The sequence below is a fragment of the Drosophila kikkawai genome, chromosome X (genome assembly GCF_030179895.1).
Source record: "Drosophila kikkawai strain 14028-0561.14 chromosome X, DkikHiC1v2, whole genome shotgun sequence".
In the NCBI taxonomy this organism is placed as follows: Eukaryota; Metazoa; Arthropoda; class Insecta; order Diptera; family Drosophilidae; genus Drosophila; species Drosophila kikkawai.
In genome coordinates, this window is record NC_091733.1 from 30662173 (window position 1) to 30679803 (window position 17631).

The 17631-nt window shown below is 41.6% G+C and overlaps 1 protein-coding gene across 2 annotated transcripts in view; it reads left to right on the plus strand.

Moving 5' to 3' along the window:
- Positions 1–14328, plus strand: part of Smr (nuclear receptor corepressor smrter) — a 57109-nt gene extending 42781 nt beyond the window's left edge. For both annotated transcript variants that reach the window (XM_041774718.2, XM_070288072.1), the window contains exons 6-9: positions 5296–8395; positions 8523–8662; positions 8738–9557; positions 9633–14328. In XM_041774718.2, the coding sequence (XP_041630652.1) occupies positions 5296–8395; positions 8523–8662; positions 8738–9557; positions 9633–11724 (6152 nt within the window). In that variant the 3' untranslated portion in view covers positions 11725–14328. The remainder of the gene's footprint in view (positions 1–5295; positions 8396–8522; positions 8663–8737; positions 9558–9632) is intronic.
- Positions 14329–17631: the final 3303 nt, after the last annotated feature.

Sequence of the window (17631 nt, forward strand, 5' to 3'; positions counted from 1 at the left end):
GCTCTGGTCAGCAAACAAAAAGCTCACAAAAAATTAAAAAGAAAACAGTCAAAAACAAGAAAGGAAGCTAACTTCGGCACGCCGAAGTTTGTATACCCTTGCAGATTGGTTTTGATGTTTATTTTATAGATTTAAATGCTGAAAACACTCACAAAACAGAGTTTCATTACATTTTACCTATACTTATTATGTTTACAGTTTGACAGTTACAGTTTTACATTCTCAGCTTTATATATTTTATACATTTACCGATCGCTTCTATGGCAGCTATAAGATATAGTTGTCCGATTTTTATGAAATTTATACCAAAATTCTAGAATAATAAAAAAAACGTATATCTCAGAGTAAATAAAAATGCGTTGAAAAACAACGAAGCTATAATTTTATTTCTATTAATTTCTCGATCGTTCCTATGGCAGCTATATCATATAGTCGTCCGATTTTCATAAAATTTTTACCAAAATTCTGGAATAATATAAAATGGCTATATCTCAAAAATGATGCAAAAATATTGAAAAACAGCCAAGTTATACTTTTTTTTCTAAAAATTTATCAAACATTTGTATGGCAGCTATATGATATAGTCGTCCGATCCGGCCCGTTCCGACATATATAGCAGTGAGAGCATATAGAAGACTATATGCAAAGTTTCATTCAGATAGCTTTAAAACTGAGGGACTAGTTTGCGTAGAAACAGACAGACAGACAGACGGACAGACGGACAGACAGACAGACGGACAGACGGACAGACAGACAGACGGACAGACGGACATGGCTAGATCGACTCGGCTGTTGATGCTGATCAAGAATATATATACTTTATAGGGTCGGAAACGTCTCCTTCACTGCGTTGCAAACTTCTGACTGAAATTATAATACCCTGCAAGGGTATAATGAAATAAAAAACGCAATGAACGGAAATTCATATCGCAGTTTTGCTCTCTTTTTTCCTCTGTTTTTATATATTTGTTGTTATTATTTGATTGAATTACTTTAAAGTCAGAAATTGCAGCGCGGAAAGGTTTCTCCGGTGTCCTGTGGCCCTCATAAGTATGCTATACAAATCGAACTGAGAGTTCATATGCTGTAGGTCACATTTAATTAACACAAATTTCCATTAATATGCATTAATTACAGTCGACTTGACTTCATTTTGTCGATTTTGTTGAGCTGTCAATGTCCGGAACGAAAGTGTGTGTGTGTGTGTGTGTGTGAGGAAAAGGACATCAATTGTGTGTGTTTGACATTTGATCATTGTGTCCCCCATTTTGTGGTTTTCGAATAATTATAATTGAATAATTCGATTTGGAAAGCAAGGTTTTAATCCAAAGGAAGGGAAAGCACTTGAAAAATAATTTTTACAAGTCTTTTTATTCAAAAATTTAAGTTGGGTTTGGAAAATAATTGAATTTTGGAAATTACAGGGTATTATTCATATCAGTCAGAAGCTTGAAAATTAATGAAGGAGTCATTTCCGACCCTATAAATCATATATATTCTTGATCAGCATTGACAGGCGAGTCTTTTAAGTCTTTTTTTGTAAGAAAAAAAATTTCAAAATTTTTGAAAAATTTTATAAGGGGTTACATCATTAAAATTTTCAAAAATTGGTAAAAATTTTGATTTTCTAAAATTTAAAATTTAGTTTACAGATTTTTTAGCCTAATAAAAATAGACAAAGAACAGTTTTCCGATTGGAAATTGATGCTTTTTTGTACGAGTTATAATCTTTTTTAGTTTCCCAAAAATGATCATATAAAAATGTAGCTTGCAGATTTTTTAAGCTATAAAAACCTAGCCCAGAACAGTTTTTCAAACCTAAATTAATGCTTTTTTGGCTTAGTTATGAGGGATTTTCTATTTGGTACCCTAATCTAATCGTACAAAATGGAAGAGTATACAAGCTTCGACTACCCGAACTTCAATTTCATGCGTTTTTTTTGTTTATTTAAAAATGAAAAGGTTCTGCATTCTGTGTTTAGTTTTTCTCTATAATTTCATTACTAAACAGGAAATTTCAAATTTTGAATTCAAAATTAAATTATAAAACTGTGTTTTTTTTTTTAATATTTTGTTTTTGTTTTAAAAATCTCTCTGCAAATCAAGTTAATTTTTAAAACATTATAAAAATGTCTGACTTTTTGCTGTGGTTCATACTCGTATTTTTTTTTTTAAGCCCTGCCATCGGCCGGAGTGCATAAAATATTTACACGATATATATATATTTTTTAAATCAAAATTAAATAATAAAAAACAAGGTTCGCCCGGGCACTCGACCTGAACCTCCTTCCCCCCGCAGCCCATTGGTGATTGACGACTGACTCTGCCCCTAGCCCCCTGGCCCCGCCTCCGTCCCAACTCAGCCCACATTTTCCGGGCCCTTTTATTAATTAATTTATTTGGTGCTTGCCCCTGGAATACCAAGTGCTCTGGGCATGTCCTGGAGTTTTTCCATTTATTCATTTAACATTTCCCATTTAAGATTTATTTTATTACAGTTTTTATTTTAATATAATTCTGTGCAGTTTATTTTATTTTGTATTTTATTTTAAAATAGTTTAATTATTTATTTATCATAAATAAATCAACAGAATTTTATAAATAAAATATGTAAATATTTATGAATAATTTTTAAATATATGTCAATAATTTATTAAATTGATTAAATATATATTAATTGCCATAAACATTTAAATAATTTTTAAAAATATTTAAATAAATATTTTGTATATTTAAAATAATTGTAATAAATATTTCAATAAATATTTAAATATACTAAACATTTATTAATTTTTTTTTTAATTTTTATGACACTTATTTAAATATTTATATTTCTGTTGTTAAATTTAAATTTTAAATATTTAAATAAAATATTTAAATATAATAAATTAATATATTTTTAAATATCTAAGTTTACAAAGTATCTCCTAGTCCCATCATTGACTTTATCCTCATTTCGTTTTTGTTTTCGTGTGTTTTCATTTTGATTTACAACATTTTTTGTATCGGTTGGCCGCTATTTGTTGATCTCTTTACTGGTAACTGGTTATTGGTTACTGTTTTTATTGTTATTATTCCTGTTATTAATATTAAATATTTATTTTCGTGATTTTTATTTAATTTGCAATCTATAATTGCAATTTGATTGAGCTGTGAGCCTAGCCTGCAATAAAAAGGAGAGTGTGCCTTTAGCTGTCTCGTTTTTTTTACCCACCTGCTGCTCTGGCCCCCGCCCTCCGCTTAACAATCAAAATTAAAATGAGTGGCTTATTAAAATTTTAACGCTCAAAAAGCATTTTTACTCATCGTTTTTTTTTCCGCTTCTGCTTGGACATGAAAATGGAAATGGGAATATGGAGAAAAGCGAGGCTACTTTGATGTATTTTCATATTCCGCCGAGATTCGCAAGAGGATAAAATTTATAAAGGCAAGAAGGACGAGGCACAAGAGCTCTTTATTTGGTCAGCAGAAGTAGGAAAAAGCTGAAGTAAAAAGCAAAAGCAAGAAGCAAAAGCAGGTTCTTCCCCGCGCTGACATTTAAAACTTTTTGATTGATTTTACTTGCAAAATATGGGGGCTACCACCTCCTCTTTACTTGCCTCCTCGTTTTCATTTTAATTACATTGATTTTGGTTAAATGCCGCAATTGTTTGCCAGCTCACTTTATTTGCACATCATTAAAATTGTAAAATTATTAAAGTGGCAAAACAACAAAAACTAAGACAAACACAGAGTAGAGTCCTGGTTTTTGGTGGTTGGTTTTCCCCGCTTGGTCAGGGTTGTTCTGGGTGTATAATAATAATCTATACTTCCTTGATGGAATAATAGATATATTCTTGAAAAAAGGATTAATTCAGGATCAAAAATAATATTAATAATATTAATTAGAAAGAATATATTTAGAATAATATCCTTTAGCTTGCAATTTATTTGTTCTCAACCATCAGCAATCATTATCAAGGACTTTCAGTACTTTTCTCTGTAGAGTAGAAGGGAGCTGCTGGGTAGGAAAGCATTTTAAAATATTCAATTGGCTGCTGCTCATTATTTGTTAAGTGGCTTAATGAAAGCGGTCTCATCCCCATTCTCGTCCTTGTCGTCGTCCTTACCACCCCCTCCCCTTTTGCCTCCTTTGCCTGACCAGTTGCTTTAATTAAATCGCATTTTTTAATGTGTTTGCATAACTTTTGTGCTTACAGTCGTGGCAAAAAATCAGCGTTAAGCGAATTAAGATGATGAAGCAATTTGTAATTACAGGGTTTATGGATTATGTTTAAATATATATATACTATATTTATATTTATAAAATTAAAAAAAAAGAAAACAACTCATATTTAGATGGTTAGAAAATGGTTAATTTTATTCCGATTCTCCTAAAGGAGTGATTTCCCACCCTATAAATCATATATATTCTTGATCAGCATTAAAATGCGGATCATTCTAGCCATATTTTAAAGAAATTTTTTTTTTTTTAATTTTTTCAAAATTTGATAAGGGGTTACATCATTAAAATTTTAAAAAATTGACAAAATTTTTTATTTCCTAAAATTTAAAATTTTGTATACAGATTTTTTAATCTATTAAAAATTAGCACAGAACAGCTTTCCGTTTTGAAATTAATGCATTTTCAGCCGAGTTATGATTATTACCCCATTTTACATTTCCCAAAAATTATCATAAAAATTGTATATTTTTAGGAAAATTTATGATCTTTTATAAAATATATATAATCGAAATAAAGACTTAATTTTTCACATTTTTATAAAATCTATTTAAAAACAAATGTTATTTTTTAAACTGTAAAGAATTGTTAAAATGTTAAAAAATTAAAAAAAAAAATTTATTAGTTAAAAAAAATTATTTAAAAAAAAATATATATATATAAAAACAACTAACAAATAATTATTAAAAAAAAATTATTAAGAAAAATGATTTAAGAAAAGTGTGAAAAAAATAAAAAAAAAGATTTAAAAAAAATATAGTTAAAAAAATATTTAAAAAAAATATTTAAAAAAAAATATAGTTAAAAAAATATTTAAAAAATATAGTTAAAAAATATATTTAAAAAATATAGTTAAAAAAATATTTAAATAATATTTATTTCCTACTTCAAAGGTTATAATTCCCAAGGGCTTCTAGTCCAGATTTAGGGTAAAGGACCCAGAAAATTAGTGATAGTAATTGATGTGATTGACCTTTGGCCTTTGATTTTTTGCATGAAAAATAATATTTTCTAAAATAATATATTTGTAAAAACATAAAAATAAACCCATGCTCTCTTTTCCTTCCTTGCAGATCGCCTGGCCAGCTGCTTTGTGTGCAAGGCGGAGGCCTGTCCCCGCACCCGCCCCCTGAAGAAGGGTCGCGGCCAGCAGTATGGAATTCCCGACGAGACAATACCGGCGGGGGCTCGCGTCTGCAACAGCTGCCAATGCAAATCGGTGCGCAGTCGCTACCCGAACTGTCCACTGCCCACGTGCCCCAATCCCAAGGATCGGGCCCAACGCCTGCGGAACATTCCCTCCCGTCTCTTTGAGCTGGCGCCCGAAGTCCGTGATCCGGTGATGGCCGAGTTCCAGATACCGCCGCATGCCACCCGCTGCTGTTCCGCCTGCCTGATGCGCATCCGTCGCAAGCTGGATCCCCAATTGAATCTCACCGATGGCTCCAGTGGTGGTGCGGGCAGCGGCAGTGGCGGCGATGAGACGGATGTGAGTACCTCCTCGTGTGATGAACGGGAACCGGGTGGCTCGGACACGGCCTCGGTGGAGAGTCCAGAGAATCTGCAGCGTCACAAGTCGCTCACCTCCATCAAGCAGCACCTGCAGCAGCATCACCAGCTACACCAGCAGCAGCAGCAGCAGCAGTCGGCAGTAGCAACTGGAGCACAGCAGCAGCTCTCTCAGCCGCAGCCACCACCGCCCAAGACTTCATCCGCTCGGGGAGACACACCTTTGATTATCACGCCCACCAGGATGAGTGGCAAAACCACGGCAGGATCAGGAGCCACCAATGACAATGATCGTCTGCTCCCTCCGGCTGCAGGACAGGCGCCTAAAAAGCAAAAAACCAGCGAGGAATACGACTCCTCCGCCACCGAGACGGCGGATGAGGAGAATGAAAACTCGCCAGCCAATCGCCAGAGTCCCAAGGTGCTATTTCATAGCCATGGTCATGGTCACAACAATGTGGGTGGACTGCAGCCACCAGGAGGCGTGGCTTCCGGCACGAATCAGCAGCAACAGCAGCAGCAGGCGTTGAATGGACCCATGGCCATGCGTCGGGAGGCGGTAAACAATGTCCAGGATTGCGTGTTCTCGGTGATTGAGCGTTCCTTGAAGCACAAGGGACCGCAGCCTAAGGGAGGACAGCAGCAGCAGCAGCAGGGACAGGGTCAAGGCCAGGGACAAGGACAGCAGCATCATCAGGGCCAGGGCCAAGGACAGTCACAGCAACAGGTGTCTACTCCCGGCCAAAGTCAATCCCCTCAAGCGGCCAACAATCTGGAACGCAAGGAGCTGACCATTGTGAGGGAATATCGCCAGGAGCAGTCGCCTTCGTCAGGGATACTCAAGCAGCAGCAGCAGCCAGGAGGAGCACCTCAACCCCCCTCACAAGCCTCTTCAGGCCTGCCGCATGGCTCCTCCTCCGTGCAGAAGCTACAAAGCCGAACCGCTGCAGTGGCTCCGCCGCCTTCCAGCAGCTCTAACAACAATGGAACCAGCGATAGCCTGGCCACCTTGTCGGTGGTTAGTCCACATCTTGGCTTTAATGTGGGTTTGCCGCCAGGATTAATGGGTCATCCGGCAGCCTCGGCTAGCAATGTGGTGGACAAGGCCACCATAACGCCAGTGGTGAAGCAGGGAGGAGCAGGAGGAGGAGTAGGAGTAGGAATAGGAGGCAGTGGAACCAAGAGCAGTCACTCTACGCCCACTCCCCCGGAGACCATCATCTATAATGTACCCGCAGCTCATCCGCCACGTGGAATAGCACAGCCGCCGCCACCGCTGCCGCCATCCTCGCATCCAGGACATCCAGGGCATCCGCAACATGGTCAGCATCCCCAGCAAGTGCAGCTCCAGCCAGAACCAGAGCCCCAAACTTTGGATTTGAGCATCAAGAAGCCACCACGCGATGGACACTCACCGCACACGGCCGGAGGAGGAGGAGGAGGCAGTTCCTCAACCTCCACAGAACGTCATCATGGACCGCCGCCACCCAGCATGTCCATGAAGCACATAGTGCGCTCCACGGCCATGTATCGAGGGGATACCGTAACAGTGCCCTCGCTGACAGCTCCTAGCTCGTATCTATACGCCCAGCCGCCTCATGGCGTGCTCAAAGGAGCCCCAGGTGGCGGAGCACTCTATGTCCAGCCAGTGCCAGTGCCATTGCCCATTTCAATCTCCGGACAGGGACAGATGCCACCTCGACCAGGACAACCGCCGCCGGCGCAACCGGCTTCGGGAAGAGGCAATGCATCCGGCGGTGTGTCCAAGGCACCACCCAAGCTGAGTCCCCAGCAGGCGCATCATTTGCATCCCGGACACGGTCACTCGCCCTCCCAGCAGCAGCAACAGCAGGCAGCGGCAGCTGCAGCAGCCGCAGTGGCCGCCCAGCAGCAGCAACTCCTGGTCAAGAGTGGCTCCATAACCCATGGAACACCGGCCAATAGTGCCCAGCAGCAGATTATAGTCCATGCCGCCGCAGCGGTGGCAGCAGCCGCTGCCGCTGCCTCTTCAAGCTCGTCCTCATCCTCGCTGCTGAGTCCCAAGTTTGAGGGTTTGGTGAGGCAGACCACACCTGAGGCGGGTCCGCCAGGAGGTCCTCCTGGAGGAAGTGGCGGAAGCAAGCATGGTTCTATTACTCAAGGAACACCGCTGCATCTGCCGCCGCATCACTTGGAGAGCAAGCGAGCCTACGAGTTTTACAAATCCTCGCAGCAGCGTCATAGTCCTGCCCAGCAGCAGGGAGGAGGAGCAGGTGCTGGTGGAGGTCAACAACAGTTGCCACCGCCACCGCAGCAATCTTCGCCGCAGGCCCCACCGCCCCAGGGTTATGGTGTGGCCGTGGGTTCACCCTATGCCAGGTCACCCTTTGGCGGAGTTGTGGAACCACCTGTGCTGAGCACGCGCCAGATTGTGATGCATGACTACATCACATCGCAGCAGATGCAGGGACAACAGCAGCAACAGCAGCAGCAGAGGAACATGTCGCGTGGGAGCAGTGCCAGCGGAGGAGGAGGCGGTGGTGGATCGGACAAGGAGTCGCCATCGCCAAGGAATAGTGTGGGCAGTGCAGGAGGAGGCTTTGTCTACGGAGGAGAGAAGGAGCCGCCACCAAGAGGAAGGCCGGAGTATTCCAGTCGAGCGTCGCCAGCGGATCATGCTAACAGGTAAGGGAGAGAAGGAGCAGGAATATGAGGAGGAAACGCAGGAGAAGATTGAATAGTAGGAGGAGCAGGAAGAGAAGCAGCAGCATCAGTTTATCTCACTTTATTATATTTTTGTTTCTTTTCCCAGTACTCCCAGTCCCCATAGGACACCACCACCCCAGCGGCAGGGCGTGATCCAGCGTCACAACACCGGCTCCAAGCCACCTTCCCCAGCCGCACCGCCGCCCAGCAGGATGCACATTGTGGCGCCGTATCAATATGCTCCAGGTAAGGATACACCCCTCCACCACCCACCTTTAGCTTCCCAACATAACCTTTCCTTCTTCTGTTTCCCCCTTCCAGCTGGCCACGATGCCTTGGCCTCCTTTGTGGACGTGGCCGTCCAGCAGCCACAATTGCCAGTGCCCTCGCAAAAGGATGACAAGTCACCAGGCGCTAATCCTGGCCAGCAACAGCAGCAGCAACAGCAGGTAACCAACTCACCAGCATCGGTGCCGCCACCACCACCACCCCATGCCGTTAATGTGGCTCCACCACCACCGGTGGCCCATCATGATCTACGCTATCGCGATCTTATACATCACCAGCACATGGCCGCCGTGGCGGTGCATCAGCAGCAGCTGGCGCAGCACCAGCATCAGCAGTACCGCCAGCAGCTGAATGCCGCCGCCCAGGTGGATTTGCAGCGACGCATGGATCAGGCCAAGAGAGATCAGCAGCGACAGCAGCAGCATCAGCAGCAGCAGCATCACCAGCATCAACAGCAACAGGCGCAGCAGCAGCAGCACCAGCAGCAGCAGCATCAACAGCAGCAGCATAATCATGCCCTGGAAAGAGATCGCGAGATGCTGCAGCGCGAAAGGGAGAGGGAGAGGGATCGCGAGCGGGAGAGAGAGCGCGAAAGAGAGCGCGAAAGAGAGCGTGAACGAGAGCGCGAGAGAGAGCGCGAGCGTGAGCGTCGCGAGCAGGATCGAGAGCGGCGAGTGGTGGCCGAGGAGCGTGAGCGTGATAGCAGGCGCATGGAGCGTATGTTTGCAGCCGGAGGAGGAGTGGTGACAGCAGTGGGTGCACCAGGAGGAGGACCACCGCCAGGACACTACATCAGAGCACCAGTGCCAGACACAGGACCGCCGCGCTCCATACCAGACCGAGAGCGAGAGGCGTAAGTATTTTGTTTGAAGCCTTTAAAAACATCAATTTTCATTTTATTTATATTTTATTTTGATTTTCCCTTCAGCTACTATCGTCCTGCCCATGGTGGACCCACCCCGGAGGATGCCCCTGGCCAGTTGAGTGCCCAAAGCCTCATCGATGCCATCATCAAGCATGAGATTAGTCGCACCAATGATGCCACTGGCACCACAGGACGTGAATTTCCTCGACCCACCTTTGGCCATGGTCCACCGCCGCCACCACGCGGCTCCGGTTCAGGTGGCTCCAATTCGGGTTCTGGCTCTGGCAACACCCGTTCCTCGCCAGCCAATGTGATGCATCCGTTGCAGTACCTTCGCGATCATCGGCAGCAGCCCCATGAAAGTGGTGCCGTCTCCTTGCTGACAGCGGAAAACAATGGGAAACCCAGCTCCTCTTCGGGATCACCGAATGTCATCAATATTGATCTAGAGGATAGGATTTCGGAGAGGATTTCAGAGAGGATTTCAGCGGCAGCAGCTGTAGTGCAGCAGCAGCAGCAGCAGCAACACCAGCAGGCACCGCCGCCAACCTCCTCGCAGTCCCGGTCTGTGCATGGCCAGCTTAGGACGCCCACCTCGCAGGCAGCGGCGGCGGGCTCAGCGCCCAGCCCACAGCAGACGCACACCAAGAGCATCACCTTTGGCGAGCTCACCGACTCGATAATCACCAATGACTATGGCTCGAATCCTCACCTGCGTCCCACGCCTCCCTTTATGACCTACCTGCAGGAGGCGCAGCCCATTTTACCGCCAGATCGCTGGAAGCAGAATCGTCGCCTCCAACAGAAGGCCGAAGAAGCCAAGCATCATTCGCAGCAGCAACAGCAGCAACAGCAACAGCAGCAGCAGCATCATGTCCAGCAGCATCACTCCAGCTCAGGAGGAAGCTCAGGAGGAGCTCCCAGTGGTCCCAGCAGTGGCGGAGGAGGCGGTGGCCGGGCCAACACACCTGGCGAAGATGGACGCAACATTATACGCATGCCGCAGGCTGTGAGTCCTCGTAAGTACGCCCATGAATTGATGCTACACCAGGTGATGGGAGCTGCAGCAGCGGCAGGTGGTGAGCCAGGACACTACTTTCTGCCAGGACCGCCGCAAGTAAGGGTGGGAGTGCCCCTGCCGCCAGATCAGCGTGGAGCCAGTGGAGGACCACCTGGAGGAGGCGGAGGAGGAGGTGGACCAGGAGGAGGCGGGAGTGGAGGAGCAAGTGGCGCTGGAGGAGGAGCACCACCTGGCAGTGGCGGTGGAGCCACCACCATAGACAATTATGTGAAAAACCGCATTGCCGAGGTAATGCGCGACGATATTGGCTATGTGAAGAACCGCATTGTGGAGGTGCGTTCCGAGGATGAGGTGGCCGCCGATCTGGTGGCTGCTCACTCCCATGCCGCTGTCCATGCCGCCCATGTGGCGCATGCGGCCCATGCAGCCCATGCTGCCGCCCTGGAGCTGCAGCACAGAAGCAACAAGGAGCCACCGCCGCCGGAGATTAGTGTGTCCCGAAAGACGCCCAACCAGTACGAGGTGGTGGATGGCAGCGGTCGGCGCTCGGCAGGCGGCAGTGGTTCCGTCTCGGTGTCTGTGTCGGCGGGTGCCAATAGTCATCACTCGCCCTTCCATCCCGTGCCGGCATCCTATGCACCCAGCACCTATGCCTTTCCCTACAGCGCTCTGACGGTGCCCAGTGCCGCTGGAGGCTTGCCGCCGCCGCAGTCACTTCAACTGGGAGGTGGTGGTCAGCTTTCTAGCAGTGGCCATCATGCAGTGGCTCCTCCTGGTCACCTGAGTGCCAAGACCAAGGCAGCACATGCTTTGAGTGAGCTGGGCGGCGTGGGAGTAGGAGGCGGAGGAGGAGGAGGAGCAGCAGGCTCTGTGGGCGGCGGCAACGGAGGTGGTGTATCCCTAGTGGTTGGAGGCGGTGGCCCAGGAGGTGCTGGATCAGGAGCAGGTGGTTCCGGAGGCGGCAGTGGCGGTGGCGGAGGAGGCGGTGGTCATCCACCCATAGGATCGGCAGCAGCCGCTGCTTTGGCGGCACAGGCACAGGCAGTAGCAGCAGCAGCAGCGGCAGCGGCGGCGGCCAGCGAACCAAAGCCTTTGCTGTCGTCCAAGTACGAGGCACTCAGCGACGAGGATTAGTTGTGACTGCCGGCGTCGTCGTCGGCGTCGGCGTCGCATCTGCGGCCAGCAGCGATAGCAGTAGCAACAGCAGCAGCAGCAGCAACCGGCACAGGCTACGGTTATCCTGGCTACCGGCGACAGTCACACACGCACCTAGCAACGCAGCAGCAGCAACAGCAGCAGCAGTCGCCGCATCGCCAGCCACATTACCAATCAACGGTGCTGCCGCCGCCTCCACTGCAGTCCCAGCAACAGCAGCACCAGCATCACCTCCAGCAGCAGCAGCAGCAGCAGAGGAGCCTCTACTATGCCGCCGCCAGCGAGCATTATGCTGGGAGCAGCGGCAATCCGGGCTACTACTGACACCAGCAGCTACACTGAGCCTCTGCGGGTGAGCCTCTAAGCCTAAGTCTGCTAGATTATGTAAAAAAATATTAATTAAGACAAGACACGAGGATAGATATTAAGAGAGGAGCAGCTAGGAGTCTAGAAAGAGCTAAAGAGAGTCAAGAAAAGCAAAAGAGAGTCAAGAAAAGCAAAAGAGAGTGAAGGAAAGCAAAAGAACGCTTAAGAGAACTTAAGAGAGCTTAAGAAAGCTCAAAAGTGTAAGTTTCCTTACAAATTTTACATTTTTCGGTCTAAATTTTTACTTTCAAAAGCAATTCTATTTAAAAATCTTTTAAAAATGTTATTAATTTATTATTTCATTTAAAAACCTTCAAAAATAATAAATAATAACAATAAATACATTAAAACAAAGCAACAAGCTAAAGCAAATTCAAAGTAAAATTGAAAGAAAAAAAATTCCAGCAAGAAAATGCAAAGGAAATTCCAAAAAGCTTAAGAAAATTCAAAGTAAAGTAAAATTCAAAGCTAGTAAAGAATCAAGGTTTAAAAGCCTGTTTTTGTATATCGTTTTAAAATCGATAAACCTTGATTGATTGCCAGCAAAGCGGTAAATTATATATGTTCCAGTTCATGTCCAAGTTGAAGTCCAAGTTTAAGTCCAAGTCCTTGTCCTACTCCTAGTCCTAGGAACTCCCTTAAAAACCCTTCCAGCTCTAGCTCAGCTCTAACTCTAGCTCCTACCTGGCTCCTCCTTGAGTTATTGGAAATGGTAGTGTTGATATACAAAAAACTAACGATAAATCACACACCACACAATATATATATATATATACAAAATACACACCATGCAACATAAGAAATAATATATATAAAAAAAAAACACACACTGTTGGGCTGTTCTTAGAAAAAAAAAAAGAAAACAAAACTAAAAACTAAAACAAAATCGAAAGCAAAAGCAAATTAAGTAAATATATATATTAAATATAGCATATAAATTGTAAATTCATTTATAAACAATCGTATCGGATACCCATTTACTATTTACCATTTACTACTATTTACTTTTAACTCTACTTTGCCCCCTTTCGTTATTAATTTTTTTTTAAATTTAATTTATGAAGCAACAAAATACGAGTTTTTTGTATGCTATTTTGGATTATGTAAGCTGTAAGTAAACATAATAATAAATAATATAAATATAAATGATACACACCCAATATATATATATAGTATATATATGTGGTATTTAGTATATATACAAGCATACGCATATTTTTTTATACAACAACAACAACACTTATAAACTATACAAAATGAGCAGTGTTTAGTGTTAGCTATTTTACTGTTTAATTCGTGTGTTTTTTTTTGTGTCGTTTGTTTTTTTTTTAACTTATTTTTTTATAAACAAACAAACAAAATTTAATATTTTTAATACCTAAGCAAAATCTAAAATAATATATACATCTATATATATATATATATACAGTAAACAACAAAAACCGCTAAGACTTATTCAAAACAAAACAAAACAAACAAAAAAAATAACAAAAAACATTGTAAAATATTAACAAACAAATGGATATATGTTAAAGCTAAACGGAAGCAGCAGATAAACGATAAACGATAAACGATAACTGATAAATATGATATAGATTTTCGCAAAAGGTAAAGATAAATGCCACTCGCTGGCTGGAACGTTTTAGTTAAGTGCAGCAGGAAGCGTATTTTTTTTTATATAAATATATATATATATAGAAATTAAACAAATTACAACAAATAATTAAAGTAAATGAAACAAATTCTATATATATACAGAAAATTTTACAAACAAGTATATATATATATGATAACAAATGTATGTAAAGCGGCAGGCAGGGCGGCATAATAACTAAAAGGGGTCCGCGGGGGGACACGGGGTAGGGGGGGGACGGACTGGAAAGGACCATGAACGACTGGAGGATAAACAACGAAACGGCCTAAGCCGCCGCCGCCACCACCAACACCAAACCCCTCAACCAAGCCCCCGATCCTCAATAGAGAGCACTTTCACATAAAATATATAAATAAATAACTATGAATAACCGAATTTTATGGCTGGGCGAAATTACAAAAAAAAAGAAATAAATAAAATAAAATAAAGTAAAATAAATAAGAAACAAAAAAAAAGCCGGCTGCATTAATGGATGTAAAACAATAAAAAACAAAAGTGTTTGCACCACAAGCTGTGCCCTAAATTATTTAAGCAAAATCACACACACTGAAAAAAAACAAAAACAATACAAAACAACAATTCAAATTCACTAAATATTGGAGAAATTCTTTTATTTGTTGATTTTTTTTCGCCCTTTTTGTTTATACCTTCTCTGTTGTATCAATTCAAAATCGATATAGTTATATGTGGAAAACAAAAAAAAGTAATAGCAAACACACAAGAATATGAATGGAGAGATAAAAAGCGATATGTAAGTGAAACAAAAGAAGGTAGACAACAATATTATTATGTGGAGTATATATGTATGCAAATAGGGCACGATGATAAATGATGTTTACCACCTAAGTTTTAGTTGTAACCTTATGCCTTAAGTTGTAAGCTTAAACATAAATAAAATAATATAAAATTAAATACAACATATTAAAAAGCAAACAAAACAAAATTCAAATAAAAACAAATACAACAAAAAAAAAACCAAATAAAAACAAAAGAAATGTATAACAAAATGTTTTTGTTTTTTATTTTATCTGGGTTGGGGATTTTTCTAAATTATTTTCAGAATTTTTAGGATTTTTTTGTGAATTTTTTGCATTTTTAAAAATGTTTTTCTGAATTTCTTGAATTTTTTTTTTCTGAATTCTTTAAAATTTTTTTCTGCATTTTAAACATTTTTTTCGATTTTTTAAATTTTTTTTCGATTTTTTTTAGAATTTTTAAAATTTTTTTAAATAATTTAACTGCCAAATTTGAATTTGAATTTAACTGACAAATTTGAATTTAAAAATAACGACGATCGTTTTCAGTGTGCCCAGGTGCAGTTGTAACATAACACCTAAATTTGCGTTCAAACGGTTTGAGTCTCCGCTTAATTGCGCCGGCTCCTAAATGGTTCGAAACTTGGGCTTTTTATAACAGTTTATACCAGTTTTTGGTTGCTTGCTGCTGATTTCTGTTCGCCTGTTACCCCAATTTGGGAAACGGCCAATTTGCATGGAAATTTTTGGAAATTTGGACGGGCTGTTTTAGGGATGTTGTTGTAAAAAGGTTGTTGTTGCCATCAAGCTGTTGTTGTCGGCAACAAATAGGTATAAATGCATAAAATGAAATATAACAGTTTATACCAATTATTATTTGGATTCAAAAGGTTTGAGTCTCCGCTTACTTGCGCCGGCTCCTAAATGGTTCGAAACTTGGACTTTTTATAACAGTTTATACCAGTTTTCAGTTGCTTGCTGCTGATTTCTGTTCGCCTGTTACCCCAGTTTGGGAAGCGGCCAAATTTTAGGAATTGCATCAGTGATGCTCATCTGCATCAGTGATGCTCATGTGCATCAGTGATGCTCATCTGGCTATATATTGCAATATTGGTAGGCAATATATTGCAATATTGGAAGGCATCAGTGATGCTCATGTGCATCAGTGATGCTCATGTGCATCAGTGATGCTCATCTGGCTATATATTGCCTTCCAATATTGCAATATATAGCCAGATGAGCATCACTGATGCCTTCCAATATTGCAATATATTGCCTCCCAATATTGCAATATATAGCTAGATGAGCATCACTGATGCCTTCCAATATTGCAATATATTGCCTCCCAATATTGCAATATATAGCCAGATGAGCATCACTGATGCCTTCCAATATTGCAATATATTGCCTCCCAATATTGCAATATATAGCTAGATGAGCATCACTGATGCACATGAGCATCACTGATGCCTTCCAATATTGCAATATATTGCCTCCCAATATTGCAATATATAGCCAGATGAGCATCACTGATGCCTTCCAATATTGCAATATATTGCCTCCCAATATTGCAATATATAGCTAGATGAGCATCACTGATGCACATGAGCATCACTGATGCCTTCCAATATTGCAATATATTGCCTCCCAATATTGCAATATATAGCTAGATGAGCATCACTGATGCACATGAGCATCACTGATGCCTCCCAATATTGCAATATATAGCCAGATGAGCATCACTGACATAAGGCCCGATTTTTTGCCACCCCCAATATTGAAATATAGCCAGATGAGCATCACTGATGCAGATGAGCATCACTGATCGTCGTTTAATTCAAATTCAAATTTGGCAGTTAAATTCAAATTCAAATTTGGCAGTTAAAATAATTAATTTATAAAAAATATCAACAAAAAATTAGAAAAACCCTCATAACTCGGCCAAAAATGCATGAAATTCAATTTGGAAAACTGTTCTGAGTTGCCTTTTCTAAGCTTAAAACTGCATACTAGGTTTTGAATTTCGTGCATTTTTGGCCGAGTTGTAAAGTTCACATTTTTATAGGTAAGTATTTTAGCAAAACTGAGTATGCAGTTTTGTTAAGCTTAGAAAGGGCAACTCAAAACAGTTTTCCGAATTGAATTTCATGCGCTTTTGGCCGAGTTATGAGGGTTTTTCTAATTTTTTGTTGATATTTTTTATAAATTATAGGTAAGTATTTTAGCAAAACTGAGTATGCAGTTTTGTTAAGCTTAGAAAGGGCAACTCAGAACAGTTTTCCGAATTGAATTTCATGCGTTTTTGGCCGAGTTATGAGGGTTTTTCTAATTTTTTGTTGATATTTTTTATAAATTATAGGTAAGTATTTTAGCAAAACTGAGTATGCAGTTTTGTTAAGCTTAGAAAGGGCAACTCAGAACAGCTTTCCGAATTGAATTTCATGCGTTTTTGGCCGAGTTATGAGCTATTTAGCAAAATAGCTAGATGAGCATCACTGGCAGTTAGTGAGATGCCTATAATTTATGAAAAACCCTCATAACTCGGCCAAAAATGCATGAAATTCAATTTGGAAAGCTGTTCTGAGTTGCCTTTTCTAAGCTTAACAAAACTGCATACTAAGTTTTAAATTTCGTGCATTTTTGGCCGAGTTGTAAAGTTCACATTTTTATATATAAGTATTTTAGCAAAACTGAGTATGCAGTTTTGTTAAGCATAGAAAAGGCAACTCAAAACAGTTTTCCGAATTGAATTTCATGCATTTTTGGCCGAGTTATGAGGGTTTTTCTAATTTTTTGTTGATATTTTTTATAAATTATAGGTAAGTATTTTAGCAAAACTGAGTATGCAGTTTTGTTAAGCTTAGAAAGGGCAACTCAGAACAGTTTTCCGAATTGAATTTCATGCGTTTTTGGCCGAGTTATGAGGGTTTTTCTAATTTTTTGTTGATATTTTTTATAAATTATAGGTAAGTATTTTAGCAAAACTGAGTATGCAGTTTTGTTAAGCTTAGAAAGGGCAACTCAGAACAGCTTTCCGAATTGAATTTCATGCGTTTTTGGCCGAGTTATGAGCTATTTTTCAATAAAATTGCATCGCACTAACTGCCAGTG